The 16,000-nt window shown below is 42.3% G+C and overlaps 2 protein-coding genes across 6 annotated transcripts in view; one reads left to right on the forward strand and one right to left on the reverse strand.

The window, feature by feature from the left end:
* ALDH8A1 (aldehyde dehydrogenase 8 family member A1) overlaps nucleotides 1–4,917 on the reverse strand; it is a 50,684-nt gene extending 45,767 nt beyond the window's left edge. The window contains exons 1-2 of one of the 5 annotated variants that reach the window (XM_078767687.1): nucleotides 4,861–4,917; nucleotides 4,560–4,665 (exon numbers count right to left, since the gene is read on the reverse strand). Coding sequence is in view for 2 of the 5 variants with exons in the window: in XM_068134685.2 (XP_067990786.2) it covers nucleotides 4,199–4,336 (138 nt within the window). In the remaining 3 variants the exon portion in view is untranslated. Of the gene's footprint in view, nucleotides 1–4,198; nucleotides 4,732–4,769 lie in introns of those variants that run through there. The other 4 variants (XM_078767686.1, XM_078767685.1, XM_068134685.2 and 1 more) reach the window with 4 other exon arrangements.
* LOC137439050 (uncharacterized) overlaps nucleotides 4,468–16,000 on the forward strand; it is a 77,578-nt gene continuing 66,045 nt past the window's right edge. Inside the window, exon 1 of the mRNA XM_068134688.2 lies at nucleotides 4,468–4,598. The gene's annotated coding sequence lies outside the window, so the exon portion shown is untranslated. The remainder of the gene's footprint in view (nucleotides 4,599–16,000) is intronic.

The raw sequence follows: 16,000 nt of genomic DNA on the forward strand, positions 1-16,000 counted from the left end.
TGAGTGAGTGAGAGGCCCTTGGAGTTAGCTTCATCGCGGGAGATTCCAATGATTCTGAATGCTTTGCTTTCAACAGCGTGAAGACGAGCTAGGTGTGAGGCAGGAGCACCAGCCCAGAGGGGAGAGCAGTATTCCATTGAGCTGCGGATGAAAGCCTTGTACGTGGTGAGGAGCTCAGGTGTGCCAAGGAAGGACTTCACACGACGGAGGATGCCCAGTCGGCGACTGGCTTTGGAGGCCAGATTTGAAATGTGGTTTTCCCAGGAAAGATCATGGCAGATAGTGAGACCCAAAAGTTTGAGTGACAGAATTTCTTGGAGAGGATTATTCAGAAAGTAGATGGGAGGGTTGTCCAGTCAGTCTTTTCGGAGAGACATCGTAAGAGTGTGAGATTTGTCAGGATTGAAAGACATGTTCCACTTGTTTGCCCAGTCTGTGATTTTGTCCAGGTCTGCAGAGAGTGAGGAGGCTGCAGACTGCCGATCTGAAGGATGAAGAATGGAGCGACAGAGAGTAGAGTCATCAGCAAACAGATAGAGAGGATTTTCAAGAGAGTCGGAGAGATCATTGATGAAGACCAGAAAAAGCACAGGGTCCACAACACTGCCTTGGGGAACTCCAGCCTGAACAGGAAGAGGAGATGAGAGAAACCCATTCAGGGCCACACGTTGACTATGACTAGAGAGGAAGTCCGCCAGCCATGCGTGGAGATTTCCATGGATACCAACAGAGGAGAGTTTGGTGAGCAGAGCGGGGTGCCAGACCGTATCGAAGGCACGTGATATGTCAAGGGAGACAGCTCTAATTTCCTGTTTGGCATTGAGGACCTCCATCCATTGCTGAGAAAGCAGTAGCAGCATGTCCAGAATGGAGTGACCAGGTCTGAAACCAAATTGATGATCAGAGATCAAGCCATTGGAGAAGAGGAAAGATTTCATATCTGAAGCATTGATGGATTCCATGACTTTACTGATAATTGAGAGAAGGCTGATTGGTCTGTAGTTGCTGGGATCTGTTTTTGCACCTTTTTTGTGCAAAGCGGTGATGTTGGCAGATTTCCAAGCAGATGGCAGATGACGTTGAGCAAAAGAGAGTGTGAAGAGAACAGAGAGAGGGAGTGAAAGAGCGGAAGAACAAGATTTTAGGACCCGTGGGCTGATGCCGTCAGGTCCAGTTGCAGAATCAGAGTCGATGGTTGACAGAAACTTTTCCACCTTGTCAGGAGGAAAGGACACAGAGTCCAGGAGCAGCTGGGTACGACTGGGTACGGTGGGTACAGAGAGGGATGGGTTTGGGACACAAGATTTAGAGGCAAACACAGAGTTGAGGCATTCAGCTTTTTCACGCGCGGAGTCAGCCGTGTGGCCGTTTGAGGTGAGGGAGGGGATGGAGGGGGAACAAACACCAGAAACAGATTTGACCAGACGCCACCAGGATTTGGAAGAGGGAGACAGATAAGAGAGTTCTGTCCTGAGAACGGAGAGATATTGTTTCCTGGCTCTCCTGAGGGTGGACACACACTTGTTTCGGGCTTTGTGAAAGGAAATTGTGATACGAATTCCCCTCGCCAAAAATTTCCCCCTCCCCTCCTTTTCCCCCCTCCCTCCTCCCTCCGTGCCCCATCCATCGACCTCCATGGCTCCCAAGGCAGAATCTTGGGCCCAGATTTGTTCCTCAACTTAAAATTAATCAATAACTTTTCCAAATCTCTGGAAAATCCACTTATCTCTTTGCTGATGATGCAACCCTCGACCGAAACCTCCCTCATCCTTAAGATAGGCAGGAATCACCCTATTCCATGTTTAAAGATTTTGATAGAATCTAGAGCTGGTCCAACACTTGGAATACTTCTTTCAATTTGAGCAAATCTCACTCTCACTCCATCTCTCCTAATGGACCATCTGATGAACCCTCCATTCGATTTCTTTAACAAACCTTTTGAAGAAATTGGGTCACTAAAAATTTAGTTTCACAATCAACTATGATCTTTCTTGGGCAAACCATTTGTCCAAGTTGGCCTCCAATGCCAGCTGCAGACCAAGGTGCTCCAAGCAGCTCCATCCTCTGTCGTGCAAAGTATTTCCTTGGCAAATCAGATTTTTTTTGGCATGTTAAAAAGCCTTCATCTGCAGCTTCATGGAGTACTACCTCCACCTTTGGGCTGGTGGCCCTGTCTCACACATTACACTTGTTTATGCGATGGAAACCGAGGCCCTCAAAGTAATTTGACTCTCCCACGATGAAGCTGCGTCTCTGTGGCTGTTACGCTCACATGGCAGACAAGCAGACAAGTTCTACCTTCATTAACCCTCCCCAAGCACACCCCTTCCTTTTTCGGTTATTTGTCATTTTCTTCCCTCTCCTTCACACTTTGCTTCGTTTTTTGTTCTATTTCTGTTTCATTCCCAGTTTTCCCTTCCTCGTTTTGACTGTGTTTGAGTGTTCTCCTTCCCCTCCCCTTGAGTTCATTCTTCCCCCTAGCTCATTCTTCCTCAAAATGTCCCTCTGTTGTATCCCTTTATCTTGCTGGTGTATCACCCCTTGGTCTAATTATTGTACACAGCTCCTTTCCTATTCCATATCCAGGCGCTGCATGAGGTCATCGCCGGGCACCAAATGGGGCTCGGCGATGATGCGTACTGAAAGGGGGTACTCAGTTTTCACTCTGGTTTCTTTCTTTCTTTCGTGTTTGTTTGTCCGGGCGATATAGTCAGGTTCACTATGTCAACAAATATAATTTCGTTCAAAATTTTGGGAGATTAGCAAAACTGTACATTTTTCGAATCATCAGAGCATGGAGAATCCGAAAATCAATGAGGGCATTTGCACAGACAACTGCATGGCCGCCATTTTGGATTTTCAAAATGGCCGCCATAAAATACATATTTTGCGCTATCTCGGCTTCTAGTCAACCTAGAAACTTAATTAAATATGCTAATCCTATGTTTTCTGGGTCAAGGAATCCAATAAAGGCCTCAAAATAGTGCTCAGGATTATAGAAAAGCAACAAACAAAGGTAATTGAAAACCATTGTCTTTATATTTGTGATATAACTGTATTACATAATACATGATATTGCAAGTCCTTTGAAGTTATAGGTATGGGTTTATAAAGCAAGAAAGCAGCCTTGTTAGTATCAGATTGAACTATAAGTCCTATACACAGGATCTACTCGGTCTATACCGTTCAGGAATATGCTTTTACAGATCTTCATCACTGTCCTGAGTGTCATTTTCGCAAAGGTGTCTACGCAAATGCCAACATTAATTTTTGGATTCCTCATGCTCTGAATATTCCAAAAATGTATAGTTTTGCTAATCTCCAAAAATTTTGAACGAAAAAACATAGTGAACCTGACTAATATATCAGCCCTCCTTTGAGCTAGGAAACTGAAATTTGGACACAATAGTGAGCAAGTGCTTTGGCAAAAGAGGTATTTTTATTTTTTGATTAATCAATTCATTTATTAATTATTAGCTCGCAGTGTTAAGTGTGGAAAAGTTCTAAGGAGATTACAGCTGGCTCAAAAGCGCAGTGGGCTGTTGACGTGTAATCAATGAAGGTCCGTGGTTTGAGCCTTGTATTGAGTCAGAATTTTTTCACACTTAGCCCCTCGCAGGAACTTGATTCCTGTTTATATATATATATATATATATATATATATATATATAACAATTATTTAATTATTATCGATTTATTAAGTACTTATCTATTTTCTTTCTCATCTAGGCAATATCTCAGGCACCTTTTGAGCTAGGAAGCTGATATTTCGACACACCAGTGAACAAGAGATTTGGCTGTAAAGGGTATTTTTGATTTATTGATTAATCATTTAATCGATTAATTATTTATTGATTAATCGAGTAATCAATAAATGATTTTTTTATTATTAATAAATTATTTAATTACTTTTCAAAAAGTTACAGCTTCGGATGAAGCACGTGGTTTATGCTTTTATCCAATTGATTACGAAATTAATTATTCCACGATTATTATTTATTTATTTTAATTACACAATTAATCAATCAATTATCGTACACCTCTCCCTCCCAATACCGTCTCTACGTGCTGCACGGTGGCATCGCCTCCATGAGAAAACAGACATCGCCGCACACTAAACAAGTCCCCCATTTACTCAGAACGTTACAATACGTAAACACTGCGTCATACACTCCACTCTGTGTGTGCAACTACCAACCTCATCATTGGTGCTGTCCGGTAGTTTGCAGTACACTTTGCCCGTTGCTGGGTTGAAAGAATCGATGTACTTCTTGCTGCTCACAAACTTGCCATCAATGTAGTTTTCCAAAACCAAAATGTCGCTCCCTTGAGCCATTTCGTATTCAATTCGAGGAAGGAAACCTTATCACAACTTTACAATCCAACTTCGTCGTTTAATAATTACCTTTGTCCACAGCCCACTGGCTGACCCTTTTATTTAAAGTCGTACCAAGACGAGGAGGATCCAATAGAGACGGAGCTTAAAGGGGCTAAACGCAGATTTCAAAAACTGTATAACTTGATCAAATTATTAAAGAATCTTGCCGTTTTTAGCTCACCTGGAACGTAGCTGACAGTCACCATGAAACGTAGTTCAGGTGAGCATATGCGATGGCGCGTCGTCAGTCCATCAGTCCGTAAACACTTGCAACTTTTTCTCCGAAACTGTTGATGGGATTGAGACCAAACTTGGCACAAATGATACTTGGTATGTTGTGCCGAAAGTTTGTTCACGGCGTTAAAAAAAATTGTGGTTTAAGGAGGTCTACCAGGGGTCAAAGTTGATGCAGGTTTGACCCCCCCCCCCCCCCCCCCACCCCCCAAATAGGTATTTGCTTTCTTCTCTGAAACGACACACACGATTTCAATGAAACTTGACCACAAACTTCATCACCCGTGATGTACCAATGTTTGTTCAAGGCATTTCAAAAAATCAGGGTCTGATAGGGTTACAAACATCGGGGTCCAAGGGGGTATATGTTGGGTGTGGAGAGGAGGGCGTAGTTGCCCCCAAAATAGATATTTTTACTTGCGAAAATCAAAGATTTTTCAAGTATATTGGTTGGTCTTGTGTGTTATTCTGTCTGTCTGTATGTCAGTTACATACAGGTCACAATTTTCAAACGATCTTCACGAAACTTCACCAAATGGTAGAGTTTGTAATTAGCAAGAAGCCTATTGTTTTTGGGGTCAAAGGGTCAATAAGTCAACATAGGCCAAATGTCACCAACTTTGTCATATTTACAAAATGCTAAATTTTCATCCAATTGATTGAAATTTGAAGAGGATTTGCATATATGGTCAATGAATTCAATTACCAATTCTATTTAGGTCAACATAAGCCAAAAGGTCAACATAGGCCAGATTTCTAAAATCCTCAATTTTCATCCGATTGACTTGAAATTTGAAGAGGATTTGCATATCTGGACACTGAATTCAACACCCAACTAATTTTGAGGTCAATATAGGCCAAAAGGTCAACATGGGCCAAAGGTCAACATCAGCCAAATTTCTAAAATCCTCAATTTTCATCTGATTGACTTGAAATTTTAAGAGGATTTTCATACCTGGTCACTGAATTCAAGCACCAATTTTTTTGAGGTCATCATAGGCCAACAACTATTTTCGGGATTTCGCAAATATCGTGCTATGCACGACATTTTTTTTTTTTTTTTTTTTTGTATACTGATTCGAGGCTCGTGAAAGAGCTGACATTTACTTCACAAACAAATCAACCAGACAAACAAAATATATAAAAAGAGGGAGCGGAAGACAAGAGAAGGGGAAGCACACAAACACTTGAGAGCACACAACATTTAAGAGCAGGGAGATGTGTGGGAGGGAGAGGGCTTGGGGGGAGGAGGCGTGGGAAGGGGGTGGGGGGGGGGTGGGTGGGAGAAGTATAAAACACAAGGACACCAAGGACTTCCAGGACAGAAGTTGGTATTGCAAAAAAGTGGAATTGGGGTGAAATTAGCGGGGATAGAAAAGATCAAGGTTTTGGATGGGGGAAGATAAGAGATGGTGGTGAACAGCTGTTTTAAAGACCTGGAGGGTGGAGTGGGATTGAAGAGAGTGAGGGAGTTTGTTCCAGAGGTGGGAGAAAAGAGGAATGAAGGAGTGAAGGTGAGCAGAGAGTCTTGATTTTGGCAGTTTAACCATAAGAGGGTTGCAGGCAGATCTTGTGCGACCTGTAGGAATATTTGCGGGACAGAGCCCAGAGAGAGCTGGGGGGGGGGGGGGGCAAGGCCAGAGAGGAGTCGGTAGAAGACGGAAAGACCACCAACCTGCCTGCGGTGAGTGAGTGAGAGGCCCTTGGAGTTAGCTTCATCGCGGGAGATTCCAATGATTTCTTGTTTTGTTTTTGTTTAAAGTCTTATGATCTAATGATTATGTTAGTATGATCCTCCATGCTGCCCTGTCTTCTAGCAACCATTAAAATTGGTTTAAAATACCGTGATACTGTTCAAAATACCTTTTATCAGTGTAGTATACTGCTTTATTCTTCCGGGTGAGCGCCCAGGGGCATTGCCCCTTTTTTTCTTTGCATCGTTACATGAAAGCAGTCACCAGGAAACAGCAACTAGAACTCGGTGAATTCCCCATAATTTCCTTGGGAGCAATTGTACATCGCAGGAGTAGAAGCAAATAGTTTCGAACACCTATATTTCCAGGCAAACGACGATGCCTTGACCTTTCAAAATTGCTCTTAAAAACGCTGTATGCTTTCCATCCCAATTTGCAATGACAAAGATAATTACTTGAAGAATGTGCTGAAGGTTATCCTCATTATGAGTATTCACAACAAGCTTGTCACAAGTGACATAATGAACAAAGTGTGGATGTTTTATCTACCAAGTTAAAATTTAGCACGGATATTTTTATTCTATTAACGCTGCTATCTTATAGCTGTATGGCTTCCCGCATTGACACCACCGGCGGGAGAGGTAGGAGAGGTCAAGCGCTCCTGCCATATTTGCAGACATATCAAAGAGATGGCCCTAAATTTTAAAAAGCCTATTTCAACAAGCATTCTGAGTATTGCGCTGCAATACATGTCCCCTACCAAAGTTCAAAGTGCCATAACTTTGTCAAAAATGATCGAATATGCAAATTTATGCACGGTTGATGCTGGTTTTCAAACTTGATCTGAGGTATGCTGAGACACATGTGTGTCACGCCTCACCTCGTTGATAAGCCCGCAAGGTCGCTCCATGGAGCAGCCTGCACGTATTGCACTGTGTGAATTATATAATTACCAACTCACAGTCTGAGGTACTAGCGATTCAAGAGATATTCTTTTTTTCTTTTTTAATATTTTCGTTTAATTAACAATATCTGCCAAACCACGTGCCCTATCGTAAATTCCAAAAGGACATTTTAGTAGACTGACATGCTGAACATATCTGTGAAGTTTCCCCTCGATTGGATCAAAAATGAGGCAAGAGCTCGGTTTTAAAGGTTCATGCTTAAAAACGTCATAACTCTGAAATCATGTGACTCATGACTGCGATCATGACTGATTGCGATCATGACGTCATAATTACCATTAAAATATTCTACAGACCGAGTACGGTGTAAACTTGATCTCAATCGGCCCTATTATTGCAGAGAAAATCTTTTTTAAAGGAAATTAAAACTTAAAATGGCACTGAGTTAAGGATCATCAGAATTATCAGAATTCCCAAAGTTCAAAGTGCCATAACTTTGTCAAAAATGATCAAAACGTCGTGAAGTTCGAACTTGATCTGCAACTTATCATGAGGAAACCATGTGCCAAGTTTGAAATCTTTAGCATTAAGAGTTTAGAAAAAAAGTCCGGGAAACTGTTCTTTGCGTGACGGACTGACAGACTGACGGACTGGAAGACTGACAGACGGAGGGACGGAGTGCAAACCTGTAGTTCCCTCCGGTGTACACCGGTAGGGGACTAATAAGCATTCTGAGTATTGCGCTGCAATACATGTCCCCTACCGGCAGTCTGTCGTCCGGAAAACTGTTGGGGAAATTCCCAAAGTTCAAAGTGCCATAACTTTGTCAAAAATGATCGAAACGTCGTAAAGTTCGAACTTGATCTGTAACTTATCATGAGGAAACCATGTACCAAGTTTCAAATCATTAGCATTAAGAGTTTAGAAAAAAAAGTCCGGAAAACTGTTCTTTGCATGACGGTCTGACAGACGGACAGACTGACAGACGGAGGGACGGAGTGCAAACCTATAGTCCCCTCCGGTGTACACCGGTAGGGGACTAATAACGCCAGGCTGAAGAAATACCAGGCTATGCTTCTGCAATTTAATAAACCATTCGTGTTAGACAATGACATTATTTTGCTCCTTCAGCTGACAGTTTCGTTCAGTTTGAGTAACACACACACACACACACACACACACACACACACACACACACACACACACACACACACACACACACACACACACAGTAACACACACACACACAGTAACACACACACACACAGTAACACACACACACACACACACACACACATACACAATAACACACACAGTAACACACACACACACACACACACACATTAACACACACATACACAGTAACACACACACACAGTAACACACACACACACACACACAGTAACACACACATACACAATAACACACACAGTAACACACACACGCACACACACAGTAACACACACATACACAGGAACACACACACAGTAACACACAGTAACACACACACACAGGATCACACACACAGTAACACACACACAGAGTAACACACACACAGTAACACACAGTAACACACACACAGTAACACACACACACACACACACACAGTAACACACACACACACACACACACATAGTAACACACACACACACACAGTAACACACATACACAATAACACACACAGTAACACACACACACACACGCACACACACACACATGCACAGTAACACACACACACACACACACACACACAGTAACACACACACACAGTAACACACACACACACACACACACACACACACACACACACACACACACACACACACACACACACACACACACACACACACACACACAGTAACACACACAGTAGCACACACACACACACACAGTAACACACACACCGGCACCGGTCTCGTATAGCGAGCTGCGCATATCTATCACCTGCACCGATCCCGTATAGCGAGATCACTGAACTGAAAATATATAGAATGACCATTGCCATTCACACCACACAGGTGGAGATGTAGCTACCGGGCGCCATCTTGGTTGGCACTCGATGCTGGGCGATGGTGATTTCCGTCATGCGTTTGCACGTAATTCAGAGCGAAAAGCGATTGCGTTTTTTCACCTTTTGTGCGATCGTTTTTCAATAGGAAACGTATCACAGTTACTACAACACTTTCCTTTTGCCTTTCCTGTTCACAAAAAAAATTTCGAGAACAAAATATTGTTAATTTGGGAGCGTGAAGAACTCGGGACATTTTCATTAAACTTGCGAAGAGTCTGTCCGAATTATTTCACAATGATTTGTTTTTGGTCAAAATTGAAAACATGAATTTAGCTGTCCTTTTATTATGTATCAAAACAAGTGAAGCCTCTTGGATTGCGCTGAGGTTCGGGCATGGAATTTCTAGGAGGAAGTATAATTTGTATGCAATGAAAGTACATGTAATATGGGATCGAGTAAGATCGAGTAAGCTTCACCAGTGCGCGTGCGCGAATTTACGTCACGTCGGCAGCGAGAAGGGGTTCCCCAACACGAACCAATCAGGAACTGCCACGTCATACTTATATGATCTCAGAATTCCTGTGACAGGAATTCGCGTTACACTGGCTGGAAGTCATTCGCTAGAGGCGCTTCCTCAGCGCTAATAATGCAAACTAAAGTGATGAAATGTAATCAACTTTATTAAGTAAGCCCAAATGGTTGGCAGAGTGAGCAGCCGAGAGAAAGTACATGTCTGTCTGTACAACGTGTGTACATGTAATGTTTGTTTTTGTATGTCACATGATTTTGTCACTATATTCACTCCAGTAGCAGGTATATAATCATTCATGTAACCGGTGTGCGTACATGTGTGTGTGTATATAATGTGTATGTGTGTATGTGTGTATGTTTGTGTGTGTGTGTGTGTGTGTATGTGTGTGTGTGTGTGTATGTGTGTATGTTTGTGTGTGTGTGTATGTGTGTATGTATGTGTGTGTGTGTGTGTGTATGTGTGTGTATGTGTGTTTGTGTGTATGTGTGTGTGTGTATGTGTGTGTGTGTGTGTATGTGTGTATGTTTGTGTGTGTGTGTGTGTGTGTGTGTGTGTATGTGTGTATGTGTGTGTATGTGTGTATGTATGTGTGTGTGTATGTGTGTATGTTTGTGTGAGTGTGTGTTCAAAACAAACGAGATCCGCGAAGTGAGTCAGTCGAGTCGTGCTAACCAAGATGGCGACACGGCGGCTACACTTTTCACGCAGTATGAGCGTTCTATATCTATCTATAATTCCAGTAATCTCTGTGTGTTTGTTTGTACGTTTGTACGTTTGTACGTTTGTACGTTTGTACGTTTGTACGTTTGTTTGTTTGTCTGTGACCGCTGTTTCTCGACAACTACCGGTCCGATATACTTGAAACTTGCCAGGTATATTGCTGGGGACCCGAGGATGTGCCTTTTCAAGGTTTGAAATTAATCGGACAAGTACTTACCGAGCTATGGCGATTTAGCCGTTCGCCGTTCGCTTTGGCTTTGCGAATGGACCAAACCATTCATGTAAATAGAGGGGGGGGGGGGTGTTCTGTGGTCGTTCGCTTTGGCTTTGCGAATGGACCAAACCATTCATGTAAATAGAGGGGGGGGGGGTTCTGTGGTCGTTCGCTTTGGCTTTGCGAATGGACCAAACCATTCATGTAAATAGAGGGGGGGGTTCTGTGGTCGTTGCGAATGGACCAAACCATTCATGTAAATAGAGGGAGGGGGGTTCTGTGGTCGTTACTGCCACGTGGTTTCAAAGTTTTTTTTTGTTGTTGTTGTTTGCACGCATGTTTTTTTGCACCCACGTACGGGCACGCCCTAGGATGTTTACACACACACACCCCTACACAAATTTTTTTTTTTTTTTTTTTTGGCAAGGAACGGGCACCCACGTACGGGCACGTCCTCGCTTATATATAGTACGGGCAGTACGTTTGTACGTTTGTTTGTTTGTCTGTGACCGCTGTTTCTCGACAACCACGGGTCCGATATACTTTAAACTTGCCAGGTATATTGCTGGGGACCCGAGGATGTGCCTTTTCAAGGTTTGAAATTAATCGGACAAGTACTTACCGAGCTATGGCGATTTAGCCGTTCGCCGTTCGCTTTGGCGTTGCGAATGGACCAAACCATTGCATGTAAATAGAGGGGGGGGGGTTCTGTGGTCGTTGCGAATGGACCAAACCATTCATGTAAATAGAGGGGGGGGGGGGGTTCTGTGGTCGTTACTGCCACGTGGTTTCAAAGTTTTTTTTTGTTGTTGTTGTTTGCACGCATGTTTTTTTTGCACCCACGTACGGGCACGCCCTAGGATGTTTACACACACACACCCCTACACAAATTTTTTTTTTTTTTTTTTTTTTGGCAAGGAACGGGCACCCACGTACGGGCACGTCCTAGCTTATATATAGTACGGGCATGCCCTAGTCTATCTATAATTCCAGTAATCTCTGTGTGTTTGTTTGTACGTTTGTACGTTTGTACGTTTGTTTGTCTGTGACCGCTGTTTCTCGACAACCACGGGTCCGATATACTTTAAACTTGCCAGGTATATTGCTGGGGACCCGAGGATGTGCCTTTTCAAGGTTTCATATTAATCGGACAATTACTTACCGAGCTATGTCCAAAAAACGATTCAACCAATCAGAGAGCAGCGAGCTATCGCGTGTGCCGAACGTGGCGGACACACTCTGCCTCGGATGGCACATTTGAGAGCGTATTCATTTATTTCACGTGCAAACTATGTTGGCGCTATGTTGGCGTTAAACTATGTTTTAAAACTAATAAAAACCATTTCATGTAAATAGAGGGGGGGGGGGGGGGGATTGTCACTGTACTCGCACGAGCAGATGGCGGAAGTGCCTGACCGCCAAGTGAAGTCCGAGCAACTCGCGGTCGAAGGTACTGTAACGGCGTTCGGGCGGGCGAAGCTGCCGGCTAAAGAACGCCAGCGGTTGCCAAGCTCCGTTTTAAAACTAATTAAAACCCCGGGGGGATTGTCACTGTACTCGCAAGCCGTTCGCCGTTCGCTTTGGCGTTGCGAATGGACCAAAACATTTCATGGACCAAACCATTTCATGTAAAGCGTTCGCCGTTCGCTTTGGCGTTGCGAATGGACCAAAACATTTCATGGACCAAACCATTTCATGTAAATAGAGGGGGGGATATAATTTTAGATATAGATATAGTACGGGCATGCCCTAGTATTTTCAATTCAGTGAGCGAGATACGCAAATCTATCACCTCCACCGATCCCGTATAGCGAGATGCGTTTTACCTGACAAAGTTAAATAAATAAATAAAACCTTAACGAACCAACAACACCGCATAGGCAACCATCCATTTCGTCATCCATTACATCAAACAACCATCCATCAACATGTCCATTTTGGCGATCGACACAGTTTACGGGATAGTTTTCTCACACGCCGACTATATATCTATATATATATATATATATATATATATATATATATATATATATATATATATATATATAATTACCTTCGCAAAAGCGGAAGGTTATGTTTTGATCGCTGTGTATTTATTTGTATGTCTGTGTGTGTGTGTGTATGTTATTCGCATAACTCAAAAAGTATTCAACCGATTCGCATGAAATTTGGTGGGATGATAGGTTATTATCCGGGAACCATTTGATTAGATTTTGGAATCGATCGGGTCAAAGGTCAAGGTCAAGGTCATGAAAAGGTCAAAATCGTCTTTAATTTGAAACAAATCTTCCCGCATGACAACGTAGGTGTGGCTTTGCTACACAGATCTTGTAGTCTTTTATTTTGGCAACAAAAGTAGCTGCGGCGAAGGTATGCGCTCTACCGAGTGCCCGTTCTAGTTATATATATATATATATATATATATATATATATATATATATATATATATATATATATATATATATATATATATATATATCTATCTATCTATCTATATATATATGTGTATTTATATATATATATATATATCTATATATATATATGTGTATATATATATATATATATATATATATCTATATATATATATGTGTATATATATATATATATATATATATATATATATATATATATATATATATACATACTGTTACGGATTCGTCACTTCCGTTGTTGTGGTTTTCATCCACTGTAAACATTTTTGAATCCATGTACTGTTATTGTTGTCGTTTAAGGGAAATAGATATTACTATTTTCAAAAGGTAAAAAGTTAATGTTTTAAATGAAACCGGAACCGAACGACGACGAAGAAGAAGACGAAGAGAAGGCGGAGCGAGCGAGTCGGACAAGAAGCTTAGCTGCTTCGAGGTCTGGAGCGAACGATTGGCAAACGAGAGTCACGAGTGAACTGTGGGTTTCCCAGGAAAGGGATTCCTGCGACAGAGTTGTTATCGCTGTGACAGATCAACCTGCGTGTCAGGTTTTGCGGTTGATTCCGAGGAGAATCATTGTAGTGCCGTTACACCTCGAGAACGGGCCGTTGGCCATTTTGACTCGCGCGCTTTGTGCTTCGCTCAAGGTTTTTCACCGCTTCAACCATTTTCACCGCATTCAGACGTTAATCTGGTGTGTGTGTGTAACGTGGCTTTTGGAGTGGGAAATCTGCGGTTCGCCGATTGAGAGCCGTCAAATGTCCATACCTAAAGGTGTGATTTCCCCGTCGCTTCTCGAGGACACCTTCGCCCATCTTTGGCAGTGTAACTGTCAACCCAACGGGATTCTGGTCTCGATACGACATCGTACCGACGATCACTGGAGTGGATCGACTTTGGCTTGATGCCGGAATACGACTTTGGTGGCTTGATGCCGGAATACGACTTTGGCTTGATGCGGGAATAGAGACATTGGGAATGTTCTTCTTTTTGCTCACTTGGAGCACAGTGAGTTATATTGTACGAACCTGATGGTACCATCATAGGAAATATATATTGGTTGTACAATTGATTACTCTTGTTTTTGTGTTGTTATTCTTGTGTGACCTTAATACAATATTTGTTTGTTGGTAACAATTGGTGTGGTTTCACCATTGATCTTTGACGCAGAATAACACATCTTTCTGCCGTGACTCTTCTCAGGGCTCGGAGGTACACCGTGACCAGGGGTTTGGGGAGGAGCACGTAACAATACTGAAAGTTTAAAAAGACACGCACTCTGAAGAAGATTATAAATTTACACAGAAATAAATTTGTTGATAATCTCTTGAGGTTGTAGTTCAGACCTCTGCTGATTTGGGGGGAAGCCCCCCTGATCCCTTGGGTGGCCCACTGATATGAAATCAAAAAAATGTAAAACCGAGAGTGTGGATCATCGAGTAGAAGAGCTGTATCGAGTTTCAGAGGAATTGGTTGGTAAATAAGGGACGAGTATGGAGGGATCTGAAGTTTCAGTGGGTCACCCCACTCACCCCCCCCCCCCTCCCCCCCACCCCTGGGACCTCCCATGATCCAAAATCGAAAAATCTAAGCACGAGTGAATGTGCAGGCTACTATCTTTCATCATGAGTCAAGTTTCAGAAGAATCAGCTGGGTGATAAGGGAGGAGTAGCAAAAAAATCAAAAAGGTAACGGACAGACTGACGGACGGACGCACGATCAGACGGACTGACATCCGGACATCACGACGTATTTTAAAAGTAAATCTCTTCGAGAATCGAGATGAGATGACCTAATAACTGGTGGTGATATACAAAAGTTTTTTTTATCAGGAAGTAAATTTGCAACAAGTGGGTTATCGGGGGAAGTACATCTACCGAGGACCCAAAACAAACTTGAATAAAATATTATATAAATATGAAAATCCTAAACCTTGGAGCAAATCTAAACACAGGGTTGACGAAGTTTGTATGAAACCCGATATTGATTATGATAATAGCACGATGTTGGATGCAAAACACGAAGCGGATAGAGAAATCTTGTTGCATTCGTCTTTGATATGAAATCCAATGTCGAGAAAGCAAATTGATAGGTTTATTGTGAAAAAAGATGATAAGTGCTAAATGGAAATTTGGACTGGGTAATCAAAAAAAACTATTTAGCTGTAATGATGTGTCGTAGAAGGGTGCACACTAAATAGAATGTCCACACCTCAAGCACAACATCATGATTTAATTCAAAGGAGAAACCTCACTCAAATATAATAAAGGTTACAACACAGTTAAACAGGGCTATGCCGGCACACTCAAACAGGACTCCAAACGACATATCGAGCAGGTATTCTGGCGATTCAGTCTGTATCTTGTCTTTTATAGTGTTTTGTTGAGACAAATAAATTGTTCTGGGCTTTGGGGTGTCGGCTTGAGCGATGGGGGTTCTAAGATTATATAATACTGCTATGCATTACATTTAGTATTACAAAACAACACCCATGTTTCTGTGCTTTCCTGCAATGAGAAGAGTACGAACAGGTTAGAACAGAATCCAAGTAAGAACTCACTTACAAGGAAAGAGGGACATTTCAATAAACTCAGAAGTCCATGCGGACTTCAACAGATGTCAAAACTGAAGAGCAAACAGAAAAGCAATTCGCTGATTAATTACATAAACCAATAAATAATCAAAAAGTTTAAAATAAGGAAGGCCGACGATGGTTGGAATAATTAGGTCTAACAATGTCCTGTCGCCTTCTATGTTGTGTTACCTGTTGTTGACCTAAAGACCTCAACTATGGCCCAGCCCTCAGCATTCACCCATCTTCTGAATACAACTACGGCCGAGTGAACCGTGAATGAATGCTGGCTAACCACTACCGAAGCAAAA

The sequence above is a fragment of the Myxine glutinosa genome, chromosome 13, assembly GCF_964187855.1.
Source record: "Myxine glutinosa chromosome 13, kmMyxGlut1.1, whole genome shotgun sequence".
NCBI classification, from domain to species: domain Eukaryota; kingdom Metazoa; phylum Chordata; class Myxini; order Myxiniformes; family Myxinidae; genus Myxine; species Myxine glutinosa.